This window comes from Trypanosoma rangeli (assembly GCF_003719475.1).
Source record: "Trypanosoma rangeli strain AM80 chromosome Unknown Tra_15.4_contig_00150, whole genome shotgun sequence".
NCBI lineage: Eukaryota > Euglenozoa > Kinetoplastea > Trypanosomatida > Trypanosomatidae > Trypanosoma > Trypanosoma rangeli.
The window spans coordinates 2,044-21,413 of NW_021705898.1; the positions used below are offsets into that span (position 1 = coordinate 2,044).

Here is a 19,370-nt window from a genome sequence, read left to right on the forward strand (position 1 = left end):
GTGTGTGTGTGGGGGGGGGGGGGGGTTTGTGTTTTGTTTTTTTCTTTTTTTTTTCCTGCTTGTTGTTGCGTTTCCGTTTCCATTAATTTTTTCGTTCTTTCTTAGGAGTTGAGGGTCCGTTTTTCTCACATTTTATTCATGCCTCCTCAGCTCATCAAACTTCCATTTACGATAACACATGCACACATAAAAAACACAAATGTGTGTGTACGTACGTCAATATTTGTCTACATTCACGTGCAGGCGTGTGGCCCTCCCCTGCGGTTTTCTCAGCCCATCTGCGCTCCTTCACTTCGCCGTCTAATATGCCCCGGTGGAGCCGCCCCCTCTCAGCTCCCCGTCCACTTCTTCAATTCCTCTTTGCGATGACGAAAGAGTGGGTCCAGAATGCGTCGCACCACCCGACGCTCAAACCCGCAGGGGCCCGCTGACCGCAACCGAGGTCCCCCAAACTCAGGATTGCGTAGTACCCTCATCACATCGGCCTCGAAGACGTCAGGATGGAAGTCGTCGAGCCACACCAAGTTACTCTGCGCATTTGTCAACCAGTAGTCCGGCACAAATGGCGAAAGAGTAAATATGAACGGCAAAAACACCGCCTCCAGCACCGTCAGCTGCAACACCTTCGCATGATAGAGTGAAGAAAAGCCCGACACCCCACAGAAAGAGCCTGCCGAAGACTTTATGGACGCATCACTGAAGGTGATGCCGCCGGGCACATCAAAGGAACTCAGTGGCGCCTTCATCTGATGAGAATCGTTTTTAAATATTAAGGTGTCCTCAATAGAAATCGGGCTTCCCTCCAATGTATTGTTGTTTGTTTGTGGGGTCAAGCCTTCCTCACCAGTGCCGAAGTTGACTTCGTGCCAGGGCCAACGTATTACTCCATTCCCCTGAAACCAAAGGCGGGTTTGCTCTTGTTGGTAAATCTCTGCCACTGCACGGGCGGCGGTAGCTCGGTACACAGGCGGGGAACGAAACACATAACAAAAGTCAGCGGCATGCAAAACATTCTGCAAAATAATCATCAAGTGACTCTCACGCACAACATTCCCTGCGCCCTCCTGCAGGACTTGTTGTAATTGAGTAAGCAGCATCTGGTGATCCCGTTCATCCGTGGGAATAATGAGTCGAGATGTCATTTCCTGAAACTCTATCTCCTTGGCAGGCGTCCACAGCGACGGCATATAATTGTCTGTTCCCTCCTGTGCAGCGGCGAAGGTTGGAAAATGGCACTCCGGGGCATCTAATAAGGCAAACCCCAACGCAATACTGATGCTCTGCTGCGGAGAGAGAAATCCGTGAAAGGCAGCATACGGGTGGTGGATGCTAATCAAAAATGCGTTGCTCATCCCCACGTGACCAAGCTTCATCACGGTTGAGGCAAAGAGAAAGCTAAACAGTTCCTCGTCACTGAAATTCTCCGCCACATAGGGCTGCTGTAAAAACTGATGGGCCGCTAAAACAATATCTGTCGCATGGCATATACTATGAAATGGATTCCTCCAAAAAATGTACTTGGCGGCAGTGTTGTAGTAGCAAAGAAGACGTCCCAGATGAAAGCCCAATTGCACTGAAAAGTTGTACCGGAGGAGAATATTAAGACATGTGTACACGTAGGCGTTAACACCGTAAATTTCCTCATATTGAAGGACGTCCACATTCGAGGATTCCACATTCTCTAGAAATGGGACGCCAAGGGTACGAAGCGCCTCCCGCACCTGCGCAACAGGACGTAGCACAGGAGAATGCCGCGAATTAGAACGGGAAAAAATTGGCCCTTGATTTGGAAATCGCCCATCAAGCGAAAACGCCGGCATTCCCTCACCAAGTTCACCTTGATTGCTCAAATCAAGGATAGACATGTCTTTCGGAAGTGGTGGTGCTCCTGGGCGATGGGTCATACCCGCTGAGCTATAGATGCTTTCCGCCAGCAGTGAGAACGACTGGTTGATGCTGCCACAGCTGTCGCCGGACTCCAGCGGATTTGTTTCGCAATCACGGCCTTGTTTGCCACGGCCCGGCAGCTTTGAAGCACCACGCTGGAACACACTGGGCGCCCATAGCGATGAGAGTTGCAGAACCGATGTGACATCCTTGTCAGTCTTGGTATCTTCGCAATAATTGATACTTCCGGCTGAGTGCATCAACAGACTTTTTTCACGCTTCAGTGAGGCTACTGGAGTGAATTCGGAGGCGACTGTCATTCGTGAGGAATTTTTGTATGTTTTCGCATTGCTGCTTGGGCTATCCACGCAGACCAACTCTGTCAACGAGGGGTATGAGGCGAACGTGTTGCCCTGCTCCCCATAGCCCCAGTACGTCGCACTCTCAATGCCTTCGTCTCCGTTCTCGGAAATCGACCCCGGCGTGGTTGGGGTGGCAAAAATATCCTGGAACGTATCCACACGCTGGCGCGGCCTCGCCTCCAACACCGAGGCCTCCAGCGCCTCAGCATGCTCGCCCACCCACGCCCGGAACTCATCCAGGGTTGTGGACTCCGCCAACCGCCTCCTCAGCTGGGCGATAAATCGGGCCATAAGCCGCTCCTTGGGCGTAACCTCAGGGCGGTTCACGGGGACATGCGACAGATGCGTCTTCATTGTCCTTCAACGGGGCAAAAAAGGAAAAGGCGCCGACCTCCCTCTACTGCCACCACCACTGTTGTTGCTGTTGTTGCTGCTTGCTGCTGTACTTCAGTTTCCTTGGTTGGTGTCTTGTTTCGTTCCCTTCTGTTTATTTTTACGCAGTTGTGTAGTGCTGTGGGTGCGTGAATAACCCGATATTAGAGAGAAAAGGGTACCAGTCTCCCTCTGCCGCGACTCACAGAGCTCTGCTCCTTATTGCTGCCGTTAAGTGAGTGTTACTTCTTTGTTTCACAGCCGCAAAAGTGTGGTGAGAATATCCGCCGTTGGTGGCGTCAGCTGCAGCGTCTCTCCTTCCCCTGTTGTGGTCACCCTGTCTTCTTTTTTTTTTCTCTCTCTCTTCGGGTGCGTTTGTTTGCTTGCCTGTTTTCTCCGTTCTGCTAACGCTGGACACCCACACTCCCTTCCTCCCAGCTCTAGTGGCACTTGCCTCCGCGTGTAGGTGTTGCTGACAAAAGGAAAAAAAAAAAAGAGGAAGTGCGTGAATGTGCGTGTGTAATGGAGAGAGACACAGTAGAGAAGAGAAAGAGAAAAAAAAGGCATCACGCATGCCACTGAAAGCAGAGTTTGGGGGAGGCAAAAGCAAAAGAAAAGAATGACATAGAGGTGAAATCGCTTCTTCCTCCATGCGCACACACATATATGGCGAGCGAGAAGTAGCAAAGGGATGTGTAGGCAGAGTGGCGCGTCACGCACTGCCCCTGACCAGCTTGGACTCAAGAGTGTAACGGCGCCACGTGTCCTTCACAGTAGCGAGTTTCTCGGCGGCATCGCCGTAACGGCGGCGGGCTGCACTGTTCCCCAAGACAATCAGTCGCGTGGGTGTGCCTATGCAGAACAGTGGTGCACGCAGGAGGTGCTGATGGCCATCCACGTACGCGGACTCAGCAGCGGCGCAGAGGGTGTGGGCCAAGCAGAACGAACTCTCCCGCAGAACCCGTTCCGTGCTCACCCGTTCCTTGGCACTTCCTGGGCGCTTCCACCTTTCCCTGCCCTCACCACCGCCGCCGCCATCACAACCCTCATCATAAGTGTTATTGTTGTTACTCCTGCAAAGTTTACTCTTCGTCGTGTGTCGCTGCTGCAGCGAAGTTGGAGCGACCTGAGTCACCTTCTCCTCCGCCTCCGCCGCATCCAAGTCGTGTGACGGCAACACAACAACAAACAGCAACGAGGAGTCAGCTGCACCGTCGTGACACGCGAGCACGTCGTGCAGCAGGAATGTTTCTAGGCGCTGCAGCACGGCGGTGACAAACGGCGGGTTCATTTCATAGTGGCCGGCGATGAGTTTGAGGTCAAAAAAAGAGCCAAGGCTGCCAAAGCAGTAATCTGTGTCAGGAAAGAGAGAACCGAAGAGCGGGAGTTGTGCATTAATGGGGCTGGCGAAGGCCTCACAGCGTACGTCAAAGGCGTCATGCAGCTCCCGCATGACAGAAGGCGGGACAGCGGCGTGTGGGCCTTGATTGTAGCCCATGTCCCCAAGCAGCGAGCGGTACCGCAGCAGCATGGTGAAGGCAGAAATGAAAAAGGGCTCCGATGTCACGAACGTATGCGATCCATTGGCCGCCGTCGCCTGCTGCGTCACGACGCACTGCCACAACTCTCGTGCTGACGCCGCACAGCCTCCATTGACTTCATTGCAGCCTCGCTCTCTTTCCAGGCGTGCGTCCCACAGCAGCGACAACCGCTCGAGCGTTCGCTGAAGTACCTCAATCGTCCGGCCCGCGTAGCGCAGCGTCACACAGTCGTGCATCATTTGCAACTCCAGCCGTCGCGACGGCGTCATGTCCGGCGCATCAACGCCGGAGCGTCGTGCCAGACACCGCACTCTCAGCCTTTTTCTAAGCTCGCATGCGCAGTGGCCCATGCGGACCGACACTTTCCTTGGAAAGCCCTGCATGCCGCCCACGACTGTCATTGCATTATCGTGTGGGAGACGCCTCCCTCGCAACGCGAGCGTGGACGCGAGGAAAAGACATGTTGATGTGCCGCGGGGGCTGTTGAGCTCGTCGGCAGGAAGCAACGGATCAAAGTACACAGGCTTCGGCGGATGCAGGACGACGTCGTCGCGGTCCACGCGCCTGCGGTCCCCCGCTGTTGACGCGGCCGCTACAACGTCAACCCAGTACTGCCCACCAGCCATTTCCGACACTTCCACCACGGTGTACGGTGTGGTGTCGCCGTGGCGGAGGCGAACAGGCGCGCCGTGGTCCAGAAGCGTCACGGTGTCGCGGCTCGCCCGCGCCTCCGTCGTTTCATTTAGGCTCTGCATCAGCCAGCGCGCGAGAAGCTCTCGAGCCACCTGCGGTGTCAGAAGGGAGCGGCCACGGCCGTCGGTGTTGTGAGTGTCCGCAAACCCCTCCTCCAATGCGTTGCGAGAGCTCAACGAGCGCGTCGTGGCGATCCACCTCGTCGGCGGCGCGTGCATGGGCAGCAAACACCTCCGCCCCTGCCGCTGGCATCGTGTCCACACCACCGCCGTAACGTGAAGTGCCACGCGCAATCGCCACGTCATCACTGGCATGGGCACAACTCGTGGTGGTGGTGCTGGCGTTTCCTTCAAGCGTTTTGCCGCTGACGGGAGGTCGTCCATGCCACGGTGCGACGCCGCGCAAAAGAAATGCGGTGCGGGAGCCAACGCGCACATTGTACTGGATCGAGTCAAATGCCTCCACGCAGGGCGCCGTACCCCCTGCCTCTCGCAGGGTCACACAGACACGCGTAAGATCGCCGCGTGCCTCAGCGACCGTGAAGCTGCCATCCACTCCCTCCCGCCTCGTCCGCACCCGCATTGTCTATTGCAATACTGCTGCCGGCACACTGTCTCCTTGTATGCTTCTCTCTCTCACACACTGTATGTATGCATGTGTGTGTATGTGTGCAAAGCGATCATGTAGAAACGGAGCACCGAGGGCGCGACAAAAAGGAAGGCTCATGGTGCAGTAAGAGGAAAGTTCGCGTACAAGGCGGCGTGAAAGCGGAGCAGCCAACTGGCACTAGCGTCATGCGAAGACACCAGGAGCAACAAAACCAACAAGAGCAGCAGGTACAATACAGACGCCCAGACAGGCAAGGGCACACACAGACACACGCACACAGAGAGAAAAACAAATATGTATATACTACGCAGCAGGATAGCACAAGGGAAAAGAAACGTGAGGAAGAGCTATTAAGCAGAGCAAAGCTGATACCCAGCACACGCACAGACATAATTGTACTCCAAATAAAGGTCTCATGGCAAAAGAAAAGAAAAAAAAACATAGAAATGTCAACAGAAAGATGTATACATGTCAAAGGTGTGCGTGTGTGTGTGTATGTGTTGGAGAAGGAGAGAAAAAGAGCTGCAAAAAGAAAAAAAACAGGGGAAATTACTGTGTGGGGCTCACGAGCACTACCGCCATTGCTGGAGACGCCGTGGAATGCATTTTCAAGACGTTCAGCCCGATTTCCAGCTCTCTGGGTGTGGTTCACTAAACCCTTCTCCTTCCTCTGCGCAGGCGTGAGGGATGCCTGCGCGGAGACGGCTACCCATTGTGTTGTCTTTGTATCTTTGCTTCGCAAGCTCGCGGCAAGCGGTGATCCCCATGGGACACCTTGGCAGTGTCCCTCACATCGTGTTCATGCTTGGCAGTCGGCAGATGCCTTGCAGCGGGTGTCTGCGCCTTCGACGGTAGTTCGTTTCGCGCCAGCAATTGGTCTCGCTCAATCTTGTACATCTTTGCAAGGTTTACCCGGCACCGCAGCGCGTCATTCATCTGAAATAACGCAGGATTCTAACAGAAGCGTAACTGCATCAGCTCAATCTTCGCCGTCAACTCACCTATCAGCTGCTCGGCACGCTCCAGTGCTGGAAAGGCGGTGCAGATGAACTTCCAAAGCCTCGTCGTCCACGGCGTGCCGTCTGAAATCGCACGAGCGAGCGGCGCACACTTTTTTTTGTCGGCAAGCACTCAGGGGTTTCAGCTCACCAGCGACGCCTGGAACATCAAAGGTGGATGCATGATCCACCGCCGGCAACAGTTTCTCTGTGCAGTGGTGCACAGCAGGGTCCTACTGATGGATGATCTCAAGTGATTCAAGAGGACACACCTGCCGTTTGTTGTTTGAAAGTCAATGATTTGTGCCAGTTGCGTGGTACGAAACCCTTTTGCCCCCTGAAGCTGACTGCCGGTGTTTAGCACGTTGCTGATGGCAAGGACAAACTGCAACATGCAAGGTAGGTGCGGCGGCTCTGTCGTACGGTGAATCTTCGCCTTAAGGTCGTCAATGCGCCCCTCGAATTCATTCTTTAAATTCCAACATTGCAGGCACTCGACATAGAACCTAATCTTCATCCCCATCATAAAGAAGCGTACGGGGACACACATCTGAGGAGGCCGCGTGGTGCTCGCCTTTGAATTACGCTTCATCCATCCGTTAATGGCCCGTATATCCTCGACTTCAGACATAATTTTGGCGAGACCAGAGATGTCTTCCTCGCCAAGGGTCAGTTCATCAAACGTGCGCACGCTTGCTTCATCCGTATGTATGGGAATCCGCAGGAATTGAAGTATAATGCCCACGTTCCGCTCACAGTTAGGCTCTAAAAAAACCTCTATTACCCATTGAGCCTTTTTCATCGGACTTCGTCTCAGTCCGCTTGACACTTTTCATCAGTTCCTTACGGTACTCATCGAGGAGCTCAATCATATGATTTGATTTAAACTCGGATTTATTCGGAACATTTCTTTTGGTCTCAATGGGAACCGTACGTGCAAAAACCAAGCTCTGCGGCCTCTTATTTGGTCATTGGCGGCGGTGGCGGTAGTGGTAGCGGTAGTGAAAGTCAAGCTGGTGCGAACAGCCCAGACGTTGCTGTAGTGTCTGATGGAGGCAATGGCAATGGGTTCTGGGGTAAGGCAAACCCAGCAAGAACTAAACGCCCTGTTTTCAGGCTCTTTGCGCTCTTTAGACGCACGAAATGCGCATTCAATTGCAGCGGCGCTCCGCAGCGACAGCGTGTCATCTTCCATTTTGTCCACTGAACTGTTCAGGACGTGCACGCCACCATCTCTTGTTCGCTTCTCCATCAATGGAGCTCCTGCAACCTGCGGCATCATTTTGAACACTTCTGCAGATGTCGACCGTGACCCCGCTGCTACCCCATCACTCTCAGGTGCGTTTTGTTGCGTCACACGGGAAATGGTTTCGACCCTTGGAAGTAGGCTCGCTGGTGGGCACGGCGTGGATGCCACGCGACTAAGTGGAACCGTTGCCTCACCAGACGGCCCACCTCTCCCTGCAAGCGCAAAAAACGAGGTCGGATGATCTGCAATATAGTGGGTTGGCGATGCTGACAGCGGAGGAGAGCCGCCTCGATTATCAGTGGCCCATGTATCTATCAATCTTCTGTTCCGCTGACCCAATGGCCGCTCCAAGGTGCCCTCGGTTCACCCTCTGTGCGGACACGCACTCAAGATACAGTTGAGTCCGCGTCAAGTCTCCGTCGGTGAGCCTTAGAGTGCCCTCTATGTCCCGCATGGGAGGTGGTTCTGGAAACTCCGTGTGAAGCACCTCGGCACATGTGTCCTCCAGCAATCTGCTGAGGAGGTTCATGTACGTCTGAAGGTTCTTCACCGCCTGCCCCCGACATACTTTCAGCAAGCTGCACCGCCTCCTGGGCAGAGCTGCCGCTTACCTCCCCAAATATCACCTTGACCACAGAGAGCGCCTCCTGGGCGTCTCCATCGCTGGCGTCGAGCACCTGAATCACGTCTCCCTCCTTTGATAGAGGCAAGTGCTCATGCTCAAGAGCTTTATGATTTCCCGCATCGCCCGCTTTAAGCCGTACTGCAGCCGCGGCGAAGATTCACTGCCACAAAAGCTGCCTCTTCGTGAGCGCTGAGCTGACGGCAGTGATGACTCGCCCTGCAACGCACGATAATCAACCTCGCTGCAAAGAATAGCCAGTATCAGTCCACGTTCACCCTGTGCAGCGACAGCCACCTCCTACGCATGCTCTGGGAACATCTCCAACGCGTTGCTCAACGCCAAAATCTCTTATGAATGCATCACCATGATTCCCATTCTACCACTATCCGCACCTCTGTTTCTATCGACGACAGCCTCTATAGGCTGTAATCTCGAAAGCGAGCCCCCGTAACTGGCGCCACTCCGGCGAACACAACGCACTGCCGTGCTTTGGAGTTGCTGCGACAGGCTCTTGCTCGAGAAAAGGTGTATTGTCTTCTGCGTCATTGACAAAATACACAGCAGCGTAATGCATCGCCCTCAAGTCCGCCCAACGTCAAGACGCTCTCCGGCGGCTGCTGTTGGACGCCGGCGTTGACAGTCATGAGAACAGCAACGGAACCCCCCTGCCGTGGATGCGGAACAGGGTACTGGAAACAGACCAAAATCATTACGACAGCTTTTGCTGCAAGTCACACACTCCATCTATATATGTCTGTACGCCCACTGGTAAGGCCGTGATGTGGCACACGAGACGAGAGGTAGAAAAGAAAGAAAAAAACAGGGGGAGGGGCAAAAGGGGTGCGAGCGTGGCTCCAATGATTCTTCGCAAATGTGCACCAGTGTCATCCTCTCGTCTCTCTCCCCACCTCAGGAGTAGCAGAAACAAAAATAAAAAAGAGGGCGGGGTAGGCGCAAAAGACCCCCGCAATGAACGGAATTGTGCTCCTACAAGTTTGCGGCACCTTCACTGACGACGGCGCTCCCCCGTTTGTTGTTGTTGTTTTTTTCTCTTATTCATTGTCTGCCTCTCTCCCCATTCGCTGTCTGCTGCTTAACAACACCGTACTTATGCAAGGGTGGGGACGTTGCTGTTTTCTTTTATTTCCCCCACCTCCGTAGCATATGCTCCTCCGCTCGGGAAAAGAAACAGATCGTTGCGGGTACAATCACAGCAACCACAAGAAGAGAGTGAAAGAGAGGGAGAGAGAGGGAGAGTGAAAGGCAGCGGAGATGATAAGCATCATGAGAACACACATGCTTTTTGGCAGTGAGGCAATGGACGGCACGTAGAGCGAAAAATAACACAAAAAGAGCGGTAAGAAGAAAACAACAACAAAAGTGGGCAGCAACAAGACACCCGCGCCGCACCCGCCGATGAGGGTGGTTGTCTTGGCCGGGTGCGTGTTCCAAAGCAGCCAAGCAGGAGAAGCCGAAGAAGAAGAAGAGGGCGTCGTACTCTCCCTCCCGTCGTTCCCTGGGCGTGCGTGTGCGCCATGTATGCCACACCGCCTAAGGCCCTCCGCCCTCAACCTCCGGCCCGCTTTGCCGTTACTTCCGTTTCTTTCTCTCTCTCTCTCGCTCTTGCCAATCACCCTCCGCCTCCGTAACTCTTCTCTGTTGGTTCCATGAGTACACCACGTCAGGCTTGCCCTCCCTCTTTCCTAGACGATTTCCCGGACTGTCTGTTTTTTCGTTGGCCGTACGCTCCCCCGCAGGGTTCCTTCCGGCGCACCCTAGGCCCTCCCATCTCCGCAGTAACCCACGCCCCTTGGCACTGTAATTATCAGTAGTATTATTATTACTTGTTTCTCTCATTTTTGCCCTGGCACTTCCTCAGCCACCACCTCGCGCAGCAGTACCACCACCACCATGTGCAAAAGCAGAGGAGCGGTGCAGGCGCAGAAGAACGGGCGATGTGGTCTCCACCGCAGCGCTGCTTCACTCGGCGGTGAAGACGACGTCCACCTCCGCGTCCGCGACGTAACGCGCCGCGATCACCGCCACCGTCATCTTCAGCGTCTCCAAGTCCTCCCCATCCACGTCATGCAGAGGAAACGACAGTGTGCCAGAAATACGCCAAAGCGGTGATAATTTTGTGCCGGCTGCCGCTAGCACAGCCTCACTCCTCTTGTTGGTTTCGGCCTCTGCTGCCACATCAGCGCCGTCAGGCACGTTCACTGGTGTCACCACACGCAACGCCAGCAGACGCTCCGGCACGTCGGGCCGCCCCTGATGATGCACAACGCACGGCATCCACCACGGACCCAGTGACTCGCCGTCATGCACCGCAGGCGACGAAGACGACGGCCACGACAAGGGTGGTACCATGCATGCAATGCGCCCCTCCACCTGCACCACGAAGACGTGCGCGCCATTCACCTCTTCCACGGTTCCTGTGGCCGTGAGCGCGATGACACGCGGCAACGCCGCGGCCTCGGCACGCAGGCGCCCCAAAAGAACTTCAGCTTCAGTTGCCGCATTCGTTACGAGGCCACGCCGCTGCAACGCTGTCACCAACGTGTGTGAGAGTGTCTTCCATGCAAGTTCCGCTTCTGGCGTCTCAGGTTGGGCACAAAGCTCCTGCAAGCGCACAAGAGACCATGACGCCTCCGCCGTTCCTGCAGCCATCAGCACCTCGCGTAGTGCCATTGAGTTCTGCACACAGGAGAGTTGCAATAACGGGTCTTCAAATCCCCAGGTGCGTCGCTCGATCTGGGCGGAGAGACGCATCAAATAACGTGCCTGCCGCCATTGAGTCCTGGCGTCAAATATTTCACACGCACCTCGTACCACATTCAGCACGGACGGCAGAAGGCCGTAGAGGTCCTCCCGCAACCGTTCTGCCACAACTCTGGGGATGTCAAGAAGCAGCTGCGGGTCAATAGCCGCCGTCGATGGCGAAGCGAAGGGGTGCTTTGCGGCCATTATTCGTTTATCATCCTCGTCCTCTGTAGTTATACAAGCCTCATCTACAAACATCCGAGCACAGTGTGCAAGGACAAGCAGTTGGACCTTCGTCCAGCCCTTGCCAAAGTCCAAGTCAACGTACTGTATGTCATACCCTTTGGGAAACACCCGTGCGATTATCTGCAAAGCCTGCATCTCAGCAGCATCTGTGATGCGGGCAGCGTCACCCACGTACTCTGGTGTCAACTCACGACAAGTGGAAGCAATCAGCCGCCACACGTCAGCCACAGTAGCGGCACGCGTGCTTGAGGCTACCTCCTCAATGGCCTCAATTGTTTCTACCGAGATACCGTGATGCGACACCGCAATGCCTCGCGCTGTTGGGCAAACCGTCACCGTCACATCCTCATCACCCTCCGTCACAGAAACGCAACCCACCTGTTGTAGGGAGGCAATAACCGACCGAGCAAACTCCGAGGCATACGCCGGGATATCGTCCTTCGTGGGCACACCGTAGAAATGCAGGTTTGTGCGTAAGTGGTACAAAAAGTAGTGACTCTGGAGAATGCGTAAAACGCCTGGCATGTCACTAGCTCGCCCCTGTGCCACAGCAGCGTTAAGGGTATCACGGAAGTCGTCTGGATATCGTAGATACGACTCTAGTGGGAGTGGGTCATTCAGTAGCTTGCTCCACACCCAACGCCGTGCAGCGCGGCAGTAAACAACCCCCTCATTGAGCGCCCGAGAAGTCATTTGGAGAAGTTCAGACACCGCGCAGTCGCCACCAGACGCATTGACGTCGGTGCTGGCAGCACCAAAACGCTCTGCAGCGCAGACAAATGCCGTCCCGAACAATGCAGCCGGCAACCGCCACGCCGCCTCAAACGTACAGACAAGCACTAACGGAAGTACCGCCTCTGTTTCCGGGTGTCGCACTGGCTTCTCTACCTGGCTTATGATAATCAACTCATCCAAGAGGCTTGTCCCCCGGTGCATGTAGGCCACACCAGCTGAGAGCAGCAGCGCGAGCGCTTGATCTTCCACATCTTCACAGCCCGCATTGGGGATAAAGTCTCGGCAGCGGAGGACGATGCGTTTGGCAAGCTCCTCGGCCTCTCGCGCGGTGGGAACAAACACCACATTTGGTGTCGATGCATAGCGCACTTTCTGTAGCTCCTTCAATGCAGAAACGGTGGCTGCCTCATATCGACTGCGGGCCCCTCCCTGCTCCAAAGCCTCTAAACGTACACGTATTTGACGGTATGAATTGCCGTAGTTGTGCTGCCGCGATGCCGGTATCTTCATCCACCGCGACACCTCAGTGCAGCTGATCAGTGGGTACGAGAGGGCAAGGAGACGAGCCGGCTTTTGTCCATTGTTCACCAAGTACGGCTTGGAAAGCAATCGTGCCAGGCATTCCTCCATCCAACGTCCCTCCGGCGCACGAATAAGATGCACGTGATCGAGAATGATGTGGGTAACGCCTGCAAGGCAATCCGCCGCCCCTCGACGTATCAACGGGGCCAAACCGCTACCACTTGCAATAATAATAGTAGCCTGACGGAACTTTTCCACCTTTGCCGATGTCTCCTCCCCAAAAGGTTCTAACTTTGTCACCCGCTGTTGCAAACCCTCACCAAATTTAAACCGCCAGTCTTGAAAGCGGCGCGTGGCACACGCTTCATGGGCTGTGAGGTACAAAAGTTGTCGCTCCGCTGCGGGCACGGCACTGTTCACCACAGGCGCCTCCTCGCAGGCCTCAAGCTGTGTCTCTAACAAAGCCCCTTCCAGCAAAAATTGCAAGATAAAGAGCTCTGCAATGGCCGTCTTACCACCGCCGGGCGGTAGCGCTGCGAAGACGTTCTCTGTGGGGTGCTCCATAACAGGTACCACGAGGTCCCGCTGCGCTGGGAAGAACTCGGTGAAGGGGAACACCTTCTCTGCAGCAGCCTCTAAGCCGTACGGTTGCAGCGTCGCGGAGACGTCGCGTATCGTCTCATCTTCCAGGGTGGAGGGACGTTGATGCATCTCCAGCAACGGCGGGGCAATCTCGGGTAGTCGCACGTTCATCAGACATACGGCGACGGAGCACTCCGCCCCAAGCCAGTACAACGACTGGCAGCGTACGAAGTAGTGCGTCGGCTTCGGCTCAACAATGGGCACCACAATCGTTGGAGCGGAAAATGGTTCGCTGTCACGAAGAGTCTCCCTCATCAAGTGTAATCGCTCATGGTGAAGGATGCGGCCATTGGTGTGCTCAACCGTGAGGAGGAGGTCCCCGGCCGTCTGACTGTGCAATTCCTCGTTGTAGGTGAAGTCTGGTGTGATGTCAACGTCGACGTACAACATGTTACGAGTGAGAGGTCGCACGGCCGCCTCCAACATAAAGTGTGGTACTTGATGAATGCATTCGTACGCCAACTCAGCGCGGCGCTCGTCGCTCAGCTTCTCGGCGAGATCCTCACGTGACCACGTCCGCACCTCCTCCCACGAAACACGACGACTCTCTAGTGTGTGAATGAAGGAAGCAAAGTTCTTTGGGGTGACGGTGTGACGCAGCTGTCGCACAGGAGACTGCACCATCCACTGTTGATGTGCCACCATGAGACAAAGGTGTAGCACCTGACGCGCAGTGCGGCCGTACTCACGCACCAGGCAGATCTCGTGCAAAGCACGGAAGATACGTTGGGCAGAGTCCTTCACATAGACAAGCTCGCTCATCAACGGTAGGCCCTGCAAATGCATACCACTGATGTAGCACTGCAGAAGTATGTTAATTTTCGCCAAGGGGGTGTAGCGACTTTCCCGAACGGCGATGGGGGCATTTTCCAACAAATACTGCAGCTGTGCCTGCTCCTCGGGGCGCACCAAAATGTGTGCAAACTCCTTTGACATGGCAAAAAGACGAAACAAGTCAACATCGTGCATCGTGCTCCCGAGGTGCGTGAGGTAGGTGGTCATGGAGGCGGCTGTGATGTAGTAAAAGGATGCAATTCGGCCGTACGGCCTGGGGGAGATGCGCCGGGCGTGTGCGTCGTAGTCGACCAGTTGACAGCGCCGAAGGTCATCTGCTGCAGTGTGCACAATCCTCTCCAGATGGCGCAGGAAAAGTGGGTCGGCATTGCTGGCCCGTGCTCCATATAGTTCCGGTGAACGCTGCATTCGAACGTACAAATATGTTCGTTGCAGCCACCGCACCCCTTCCGCGACGCTGCCCACATGGCCAAGCACCACCTCCGCGTTGAGCATGTCAATTAACCGCCGCATCATCTGTGACTCAATGGGAAGCTGGTCGTTTAGCACGCTCAGGTAGTAGTGCAGGTCGTCAGCATTCGTGATGACGGCGGCCCTTCCCAGCGATGAGCCAAATCCCAGACGACCAGCACGGCCAAACATCTGTAGAACATCCAACGCACTGAGTAGTTCTGTCTCCCCCCTCGCACCGTTAAAAATGCGGGTTCCTTTGATGATCACCTGGTTCGCAGGCAGGTTAACACCCCAGGCAAGGGTTGAGGTACAAACCAACACTCGCACGTGCCGATCGGCAAAGAGCGTCTCTACAACCTCGCGCTCCTCACGGCTCATTCCGGCGTGGTGCACGGCGAAGCCCATTGGAAGCATTTGCTGCAGGCTCGGTCGAAGCGGCAGCGAGGGGTTACCTGCCGCCTCACGTAGCAGCTGCTCCGACTCACTGCCTGAGCGTACAAAGTACTGCGTCCGTTTGTCCTCCACCATCCGCCGTATCATGTACATGGCAGTGTACTCGGTGTCCTTGCGGGAATGCACAAACACCATCGTCTGCTCCCCGTTCATCGCCGCCTGCAGTAGCTTGTCGTACGCAACCAGGTTCATCACCGCCACCTGGTTCGTCCCACGCACCTTCTTGATGGCACAAAAAGTCTGCTGCAGCGGAATTGGCCGGAAGGAGCTGTTAAACACAAACAAGCCCCGCTGTCGGTCAACCTGTAGAAAACTCGCAACATCCGCGTGATTGGGCAAGGTGGCGCTTAGCCCCACAATACGAATACCCGCCTCACCACGGAGTTGTTGCTGCTCCATAGTTCTTGCCACAATCGCTTCCAATACCGGTCCACGCTCGTTGTGGAGCAAGTGAACCTCATCCAGAATGAGCAGCTTCAGCAGTGCCGCCACGCCCAGCTCAATTGACTTCCGCGTCACCACGTCCCACTTCTCGGGCGTTGTCACGATAAGCTGCGCATCGTTCAGTTGAGTTTGGTTCGCATTGGAGTCCCCGGAGAGTTCCATGACGGTTAGTCCAAGTGGGTCAAGGCGTTTAGAGAAGGTGCGTACCACCTCCTGCACCAATGCCTTCATCGGTGCCACGTAAACCACCTTCAGTTCACGCAGTTTGATCGCTCCGCTAGGCGTCATGGCATTACTGATGGCTCGCAGCATTGCCATCATCGCTACATTTGTCTTTCCTGCCCCTGTTGGTGCACACACCAACATGTTCTCATCACTCCCAAAGGCGCAGTCAAAGGTTCTGGTCTGCATGGGGTTGAGTTGTGTCATACCCGGGAATGCCACCTGCGCCCACGCCGGAAAGGCACTCAGAGGTGTGCAGGCGCAGTCACCTGTGGCTGCCGCCGTGGGCGGAAGTATCACCTCATCATGTGTTTCAAATACCGCCCGCTGTGTGCCTTGTGGCACAACCGCACGTGTCAGACGATGCGGCGTGCTCTCATCTTTAAACGCGTAGGCTTCCAAATCCACCCGCCGCAGCGGCTTCAGCTCGCCAATGTCTCCCTCCTCGTTATCGTTGTCGGCCTTGGGCCCTATCTCTTTGCCAGTGACACTCTGATACAACCGCTCCACAAGACAGTCCTGCTTTGCGTGCGCTTTCATAGCATCCATAACCGCTTGCTTCTCCTGCTGGTTGTGCCCCTCAGCAAACTGCATGCCGTACACAATCGCCCAACGCGAGGCGGCGACGGTGGCAATCCATTCCATCACCGTCTCATCGTCGTAACCGCCGAGGAAGGCAGTGAGTTGGGTCTCAAGCGTCAGTTGATCGACCTGCCGCTGCCCGGCATACTGCAGTACACGATCCGCCTGAACGTCACACTCCTCAACCGTTTGTGTGGGGAATAGCCGGCGCAGGGAGTCACGGACGTAGTTGGGGTTGCATGCGACTTCCTCAAATGTCACGCGTGGCACCCGACCAGCGCTGTTATTGTTGTCCCCGATTGCGTCCTCATCGTCGTCCTCGTCGTCGTTGGCTGTGAGCCCCTCCACATCTGCGGCAAACTTCATTAGTTCCCGTCGGTTGTCGCGGGCCACCCTGGCCTCATTGTCGTCGACGTCAGAGGAGTCCTCCGCGTCGCCTTCCTCCTCCTCCTGCTGCATGATGAGCAAGTCCCCCAGTCCATTGCCCCACGCGGCGGCGGTGTCACCGGCGCGGTGGTCCACTCCGTTAGCGGTTTGCTCACTCCTCCCCGTCTCCACCGCCTCTTCCACCACGACAAAGTCGTCAATCAGTCGGCCGTACTGCAGCACCTCATGCAGCGCCTCGGCACTCAGCGGAGTGTCGAAGAGTCCTTCGAGTTGTTTCCGCAACAGCTGCTGCTGCGTGGAGCCCCCCGCGGCGGCTCCGCTGCCTGCGCGACACACAATGGAGAGCGTTTCCTCGGCGATTTCGCCAATTTCGTCATCGAGGCCGGGCGGCAGCCAACGCCGCAGATCCCGCAGAAATCGCTCATAGTGCGTCTTTGTCTGCTCCGAGTGCGGCACGTAACGCGTGGAGACGGACATAACGTCCCGTTTGTTCCTACCGTCTTAACTCACCAGATGTCTCTCTCCCACCCACCTTCTCCCTCTCCCTAGTATATATATATATATATATATATGCGCGTGTGCCTTTCCCTGCACGGATCACCTCTCTCACGAGACGCGGAGTAGGAAGCAAAATAAAACGAGACAGGAAGAAACAAAAAAAAAAACCTCCCGCACAACAAAAATAATACTAAAACAAGCCGTCATAAAGCCACAGTACATACGGCACCGACACACACACACACACAGACACATGAACGCCATGAGAATATCCGTTTCTCACCTTTTCCGACACAGAAATAAAAATAAAAATAAGTAACGCAACAGATCTGCACAATTCATCTATTTATTTAACTTTTTTCTTCCTCACCCAATTGTTTTCATTCTGTTGGGGAAGGAGGAGATGAAGGAGGAGCCTCCAGGCCGACGCGTTGCGGGTGTGCAGCGCAATGAAAATCACCTTACTGGTGTTAGTTGGTGCTCTTCCCTTGAACATGCGCCGGGGGAGCGTTTCTTTTCACGTTAGTCTCTCTTAGAGGGTCCGCGCTTCTCCCTCGTCGCCTCCGTCCTAGGTTGTTGCATGAACAACCACTCGTTCAGTCCGCCCCTGTTGCGCGTGACCCAGCTACACAGGTTTGCAAACAGCCCGTACACGAGGAACGAGTACAGCCCGCCAAAGAAGACCCAATACAGCACGGGCAGCAACCACAGCAAAATGACACCAAAACTACGCCAAAGTCCCATATCACGTACAAACCGCAAGAATTTTGTGCTGCCAGGCTGATGCAGAGCCTCCTCATCCTCGTCGTACGTGAAAACTGCGCAATGCTCACCAAAAACGCCACGAACTTGGTGTGCCTCAAACCCCACCGGATTGTTGGCGTAAAACTGCGAAAGCAAAAGCTCCTTTTTGGCAAAAAGATCGTTCAGCCAAAGTCGCAGGCCTGCATCATCTGTAGGCACCGCATCCAACGCTTGCTTCTCCTCATCCACAGGCTCTGCCTGCTGAGCCATGCGGTATCGAGTGCATAGTATGTGCACCTTCTTTGGCATGCGACCGTTAACAACAGACACCTCCGCCGGGCGCTCTCCAGGCACAAAATCCGTGTAGCCCAACGTCACATCAATAATCTCAAGGTTTGCCGCACCAATCATGTTTGCCATTGCAATAAATCCCGTGGTACGGGGGTTAAGCACGTGGTGGAAGCATGGCAGGCCGTGCCGTGCTGCGTAGGCGTTGGACTTCTCAATGTTGCTCTCAGAGAGGTCTGTACCCTCGGGGAAGAACATAATGGTGGCACCATCGCTTTCCCGGTAGTATGCAATCAAACCACGCATTGTGGCCTCGTCATTGGCCCAGTCGCGGGAAAGAAAAATGTAGCGGAAGGTCTGCATAGACCATCCAAATATGGGAATGCGCTTAAGCTCGTCCTTCAGCACAATGCGAAGCGTCCGCAGCCCACCCGCGCGCGCGAAAAATGGAAACATCACCAGCCAGTCAATGCGAGAGCGGTGGTTGAGAATGACAAGTTTACACTTTCCAGGCTGTGGTGGCGCAAAGACGTCTGCGAGCTGCGACGGAGATGTCGCTGACGTTGACACAATTGTGTAGGCCAGGCGCAGCCTCAGCACGCACTCAACGAGTACCACCACAAGCGCCAGCCACTTCTCCTGCACATGGTCGCACCAGGCGGCGCAAAAACGCTTGAGGACGGTGGGAGTGAAGCCCACAGTGAACCGCACCACGGCGAGGGCGGCGACTGGTATGACCATGAACGGGAACGCGCAGACGGAGACGACAACCACAACGACGGCAACAAAGATACCGGAGGCTGCGAAGGGTGCCATTTGAGATGTACGGCAGTCACACTTTTCAGGACAACGAACCGTAAAAGAACTCACACAACCAACACAAATATATATATATATATATATGTATATATATGTATATGCACACCAAAAGCCAAGTGCGTTACGACGCACCCGCTCAGTATGTGAATAAACCTATGAAGAATAAAGATGACGCAAGACAAAAAAGGAAAAGGAAGAGGAAGCATTACGAGTGAACCGTGCAGCAGTTACAAAAAAAAGCAAAGAAAAAGGGAAAAAATCAAATAAAATACAAAAAACAAAAAATCAAGCATCCGTAGATCACAAACTCCTGCCTTTCATAAGAGTCACTGTACATATATACGGATTGGCACCCCTCCATTTCCTGAGAAGGATGATGCATGCCAGCCAAGGTCATATATATATATATATATATATATATATAGTAGAAGAAAGGAGAAG

At 54.8% G+C, this 19,370-nt stretch overlaps 6 protein-coding genes and 1 pseudogene across 6 annotated transcripts, besides 14 other annotated features; 1 reads left to right on the forward strand and 6 right to left on the reverse strand.

Moving 5' to 3' along the window:
* The first annotated feature begins 25 nt into the window (after positions 1-25).
* Positions 26-54: a microsatellite.
* A 275-nt stretch (positions 55-329) lies between these two features.
* Positions 330-2,603, reverse strand: TraAM80_04877 (cAMP specific 3,5 cyclic phosphodiesterase; the record flags this gene model as incomplete). The annotated part of the gene is made up of 1 exon (XM_029381785.1): positions 330-2,603. One exon carries the CDS (start codon positions 2,601-2,603, stop codon positions 330-332), a length of 2,274 nt encoding a protein of 757 aa, XP_029238266.1.
* Positions 2,604-2,662: 59 nt separating this feature from the next.
* Positions 2,663-2,693: a microsatellite.
* A 269-nt stretch (positions 2,694-2,962) lies between these two features.
* On the reverse strand, positions 2,963-3,308 carry TraAM80_04878 (hypothetical protein; annotated as a pseudogene).
* Positions 3,309-3,333: 25 nt separating this feature from the next.
* On the reverse strand, positions 3,334-5,292 carry TraAM80_04879 (uncharacterized protein; the record flags this gene model as incomplete). Its single annotated transcript, XM_029381786.1, has 1 exon — positions 3,334-5,292. One exon carries the CDS (start codon positions 5,290-5,292, stop codon positions 3,334-3,336), a length of 1,959 nt encoding a protein of 652 aa, XP_029238267.1.
* A 429-nt stretch (positions 5,293-5,721) lies between these two features.
* Positions 5,722-5,743: a microsatellite.
* Positions 5,744-5,884: 141 nt separating this feature from the next.
* Positions 5,885-5,925: a sequence feature (A-rich).
* A 16-nt stretch (positions 5,926-5,941) lies between these two features.
* Positions 5,942-5,965: a microsatellite.
* A 639-nt stretch (positions 5,966-6,604) lies between these two features.
* TraAM80_04880 (putative formin) lies at positions 6,605-7,264 on the reverse strand (the record flags this gene model as incomplete). Its single annotated transcript, XM_029381787.1, has 1 exon — positions 6,605-7,264. One exon carries the CDS (start codon positions 7,262-7,264, stop codon positions 6,605-6,607), a length of 660 nt encoding a protein of 219 aa, XP_029238268.1.
* A 163-nt stretch (positions 7,265-7,427) lies between these two features.
* Positions 7,428-7,466: a microsatellite.
* A 45-nt stretch (positions 7,467-7,511) lies between these two features.
* TraAM80_04881 (uncharacterized protein) lies at positions 7,512-7,952 on the forward strand (the record flags this gene model as incomplete). Its single annotated transcript, XM_029381788.1, has 1 exon — positions 7,512-7,952. The coding sequence occupies one exon, from the start codon at positions 7,512-7,514 to the stop codon at positions 7,950-7,952; it is 441 nt and encodes a 146-aa protein (XP_029238269.1).
* A 1,606-nt stretch (positions 7,953-9,558) lies between these two features.
* Positions 9,559-9,599: a sequence feature (GA-rich).
* Positions 9,600-9,795: 196 nt separating this feature from the next.
* Positions 9,796-9,823: a sequence feature (GA-rich).
* A 114-nt stretch (positions 9,824-9,937) lies between these two features.
* Positions 9,938-9,960: a microsatellite.
* A 356-nt stretch (positions 9,961-10,316) lies between these two features.
* On the reverse strand, positions 10,317-17,057 carry TraAM80_04882 (activating signal cointegrator 1 complex subunit 3-like 1; the record flags this gene model as incomplete). The annotated part of the gene is made up of 1 exon (XM_029381789.1): positions 10,317-17,057. The coding sequence occupies one exon, from the start codon at positions 17,055-17,057 to the stop codon at positions 10,317-10,319; it is 6,741 nt and encodes a 2,246-aa protein (XP_029238270.1).
* Positions 17,058-17,129: 72 nt separating this feature from the next.
* Positions 17,130-17,152: a microsatellite.
* A 157-nt stretch (positions 17,153-17,309) lies between these two features.
* Positions 17,310-17,332: a microsatellite.
* A 268-nt stretch (positions 17,333-17,600) lies between these two features.
* Positions 17,601-18,851, reverse strand: TraAM80_04883 (acetyltransferase; the record flags this gene model as incomplete). The annotated part of the gene is made up of 1 exon (XM_029381790.1): positions 17,601-18,851. The coding sequence occupies one exon, from the start codon at positions 18,849-18,851 to the stop codon at positions 17,601-17,603; it is 1,251 nt and encodes a 416-aa protein (XP_029238271.1).
* Positions 18,852-18,993: 142 nt separating this feature from the next.
* Positions 18,994-19,029: a microsatellite.
* Positions 19,030-19,160: 131 nt separating this feature from the next.
* Positions 19,161-19,218: a sequence feature (A-rich).
* A 106-nt stretch (positions 19,219-19,324) lies between these two features.
* Positions 19,325-19,353: a microsatellite.
* The last annotated feature ends 17 nt before the right edge of the window (positions 19,354-19,370 follow it).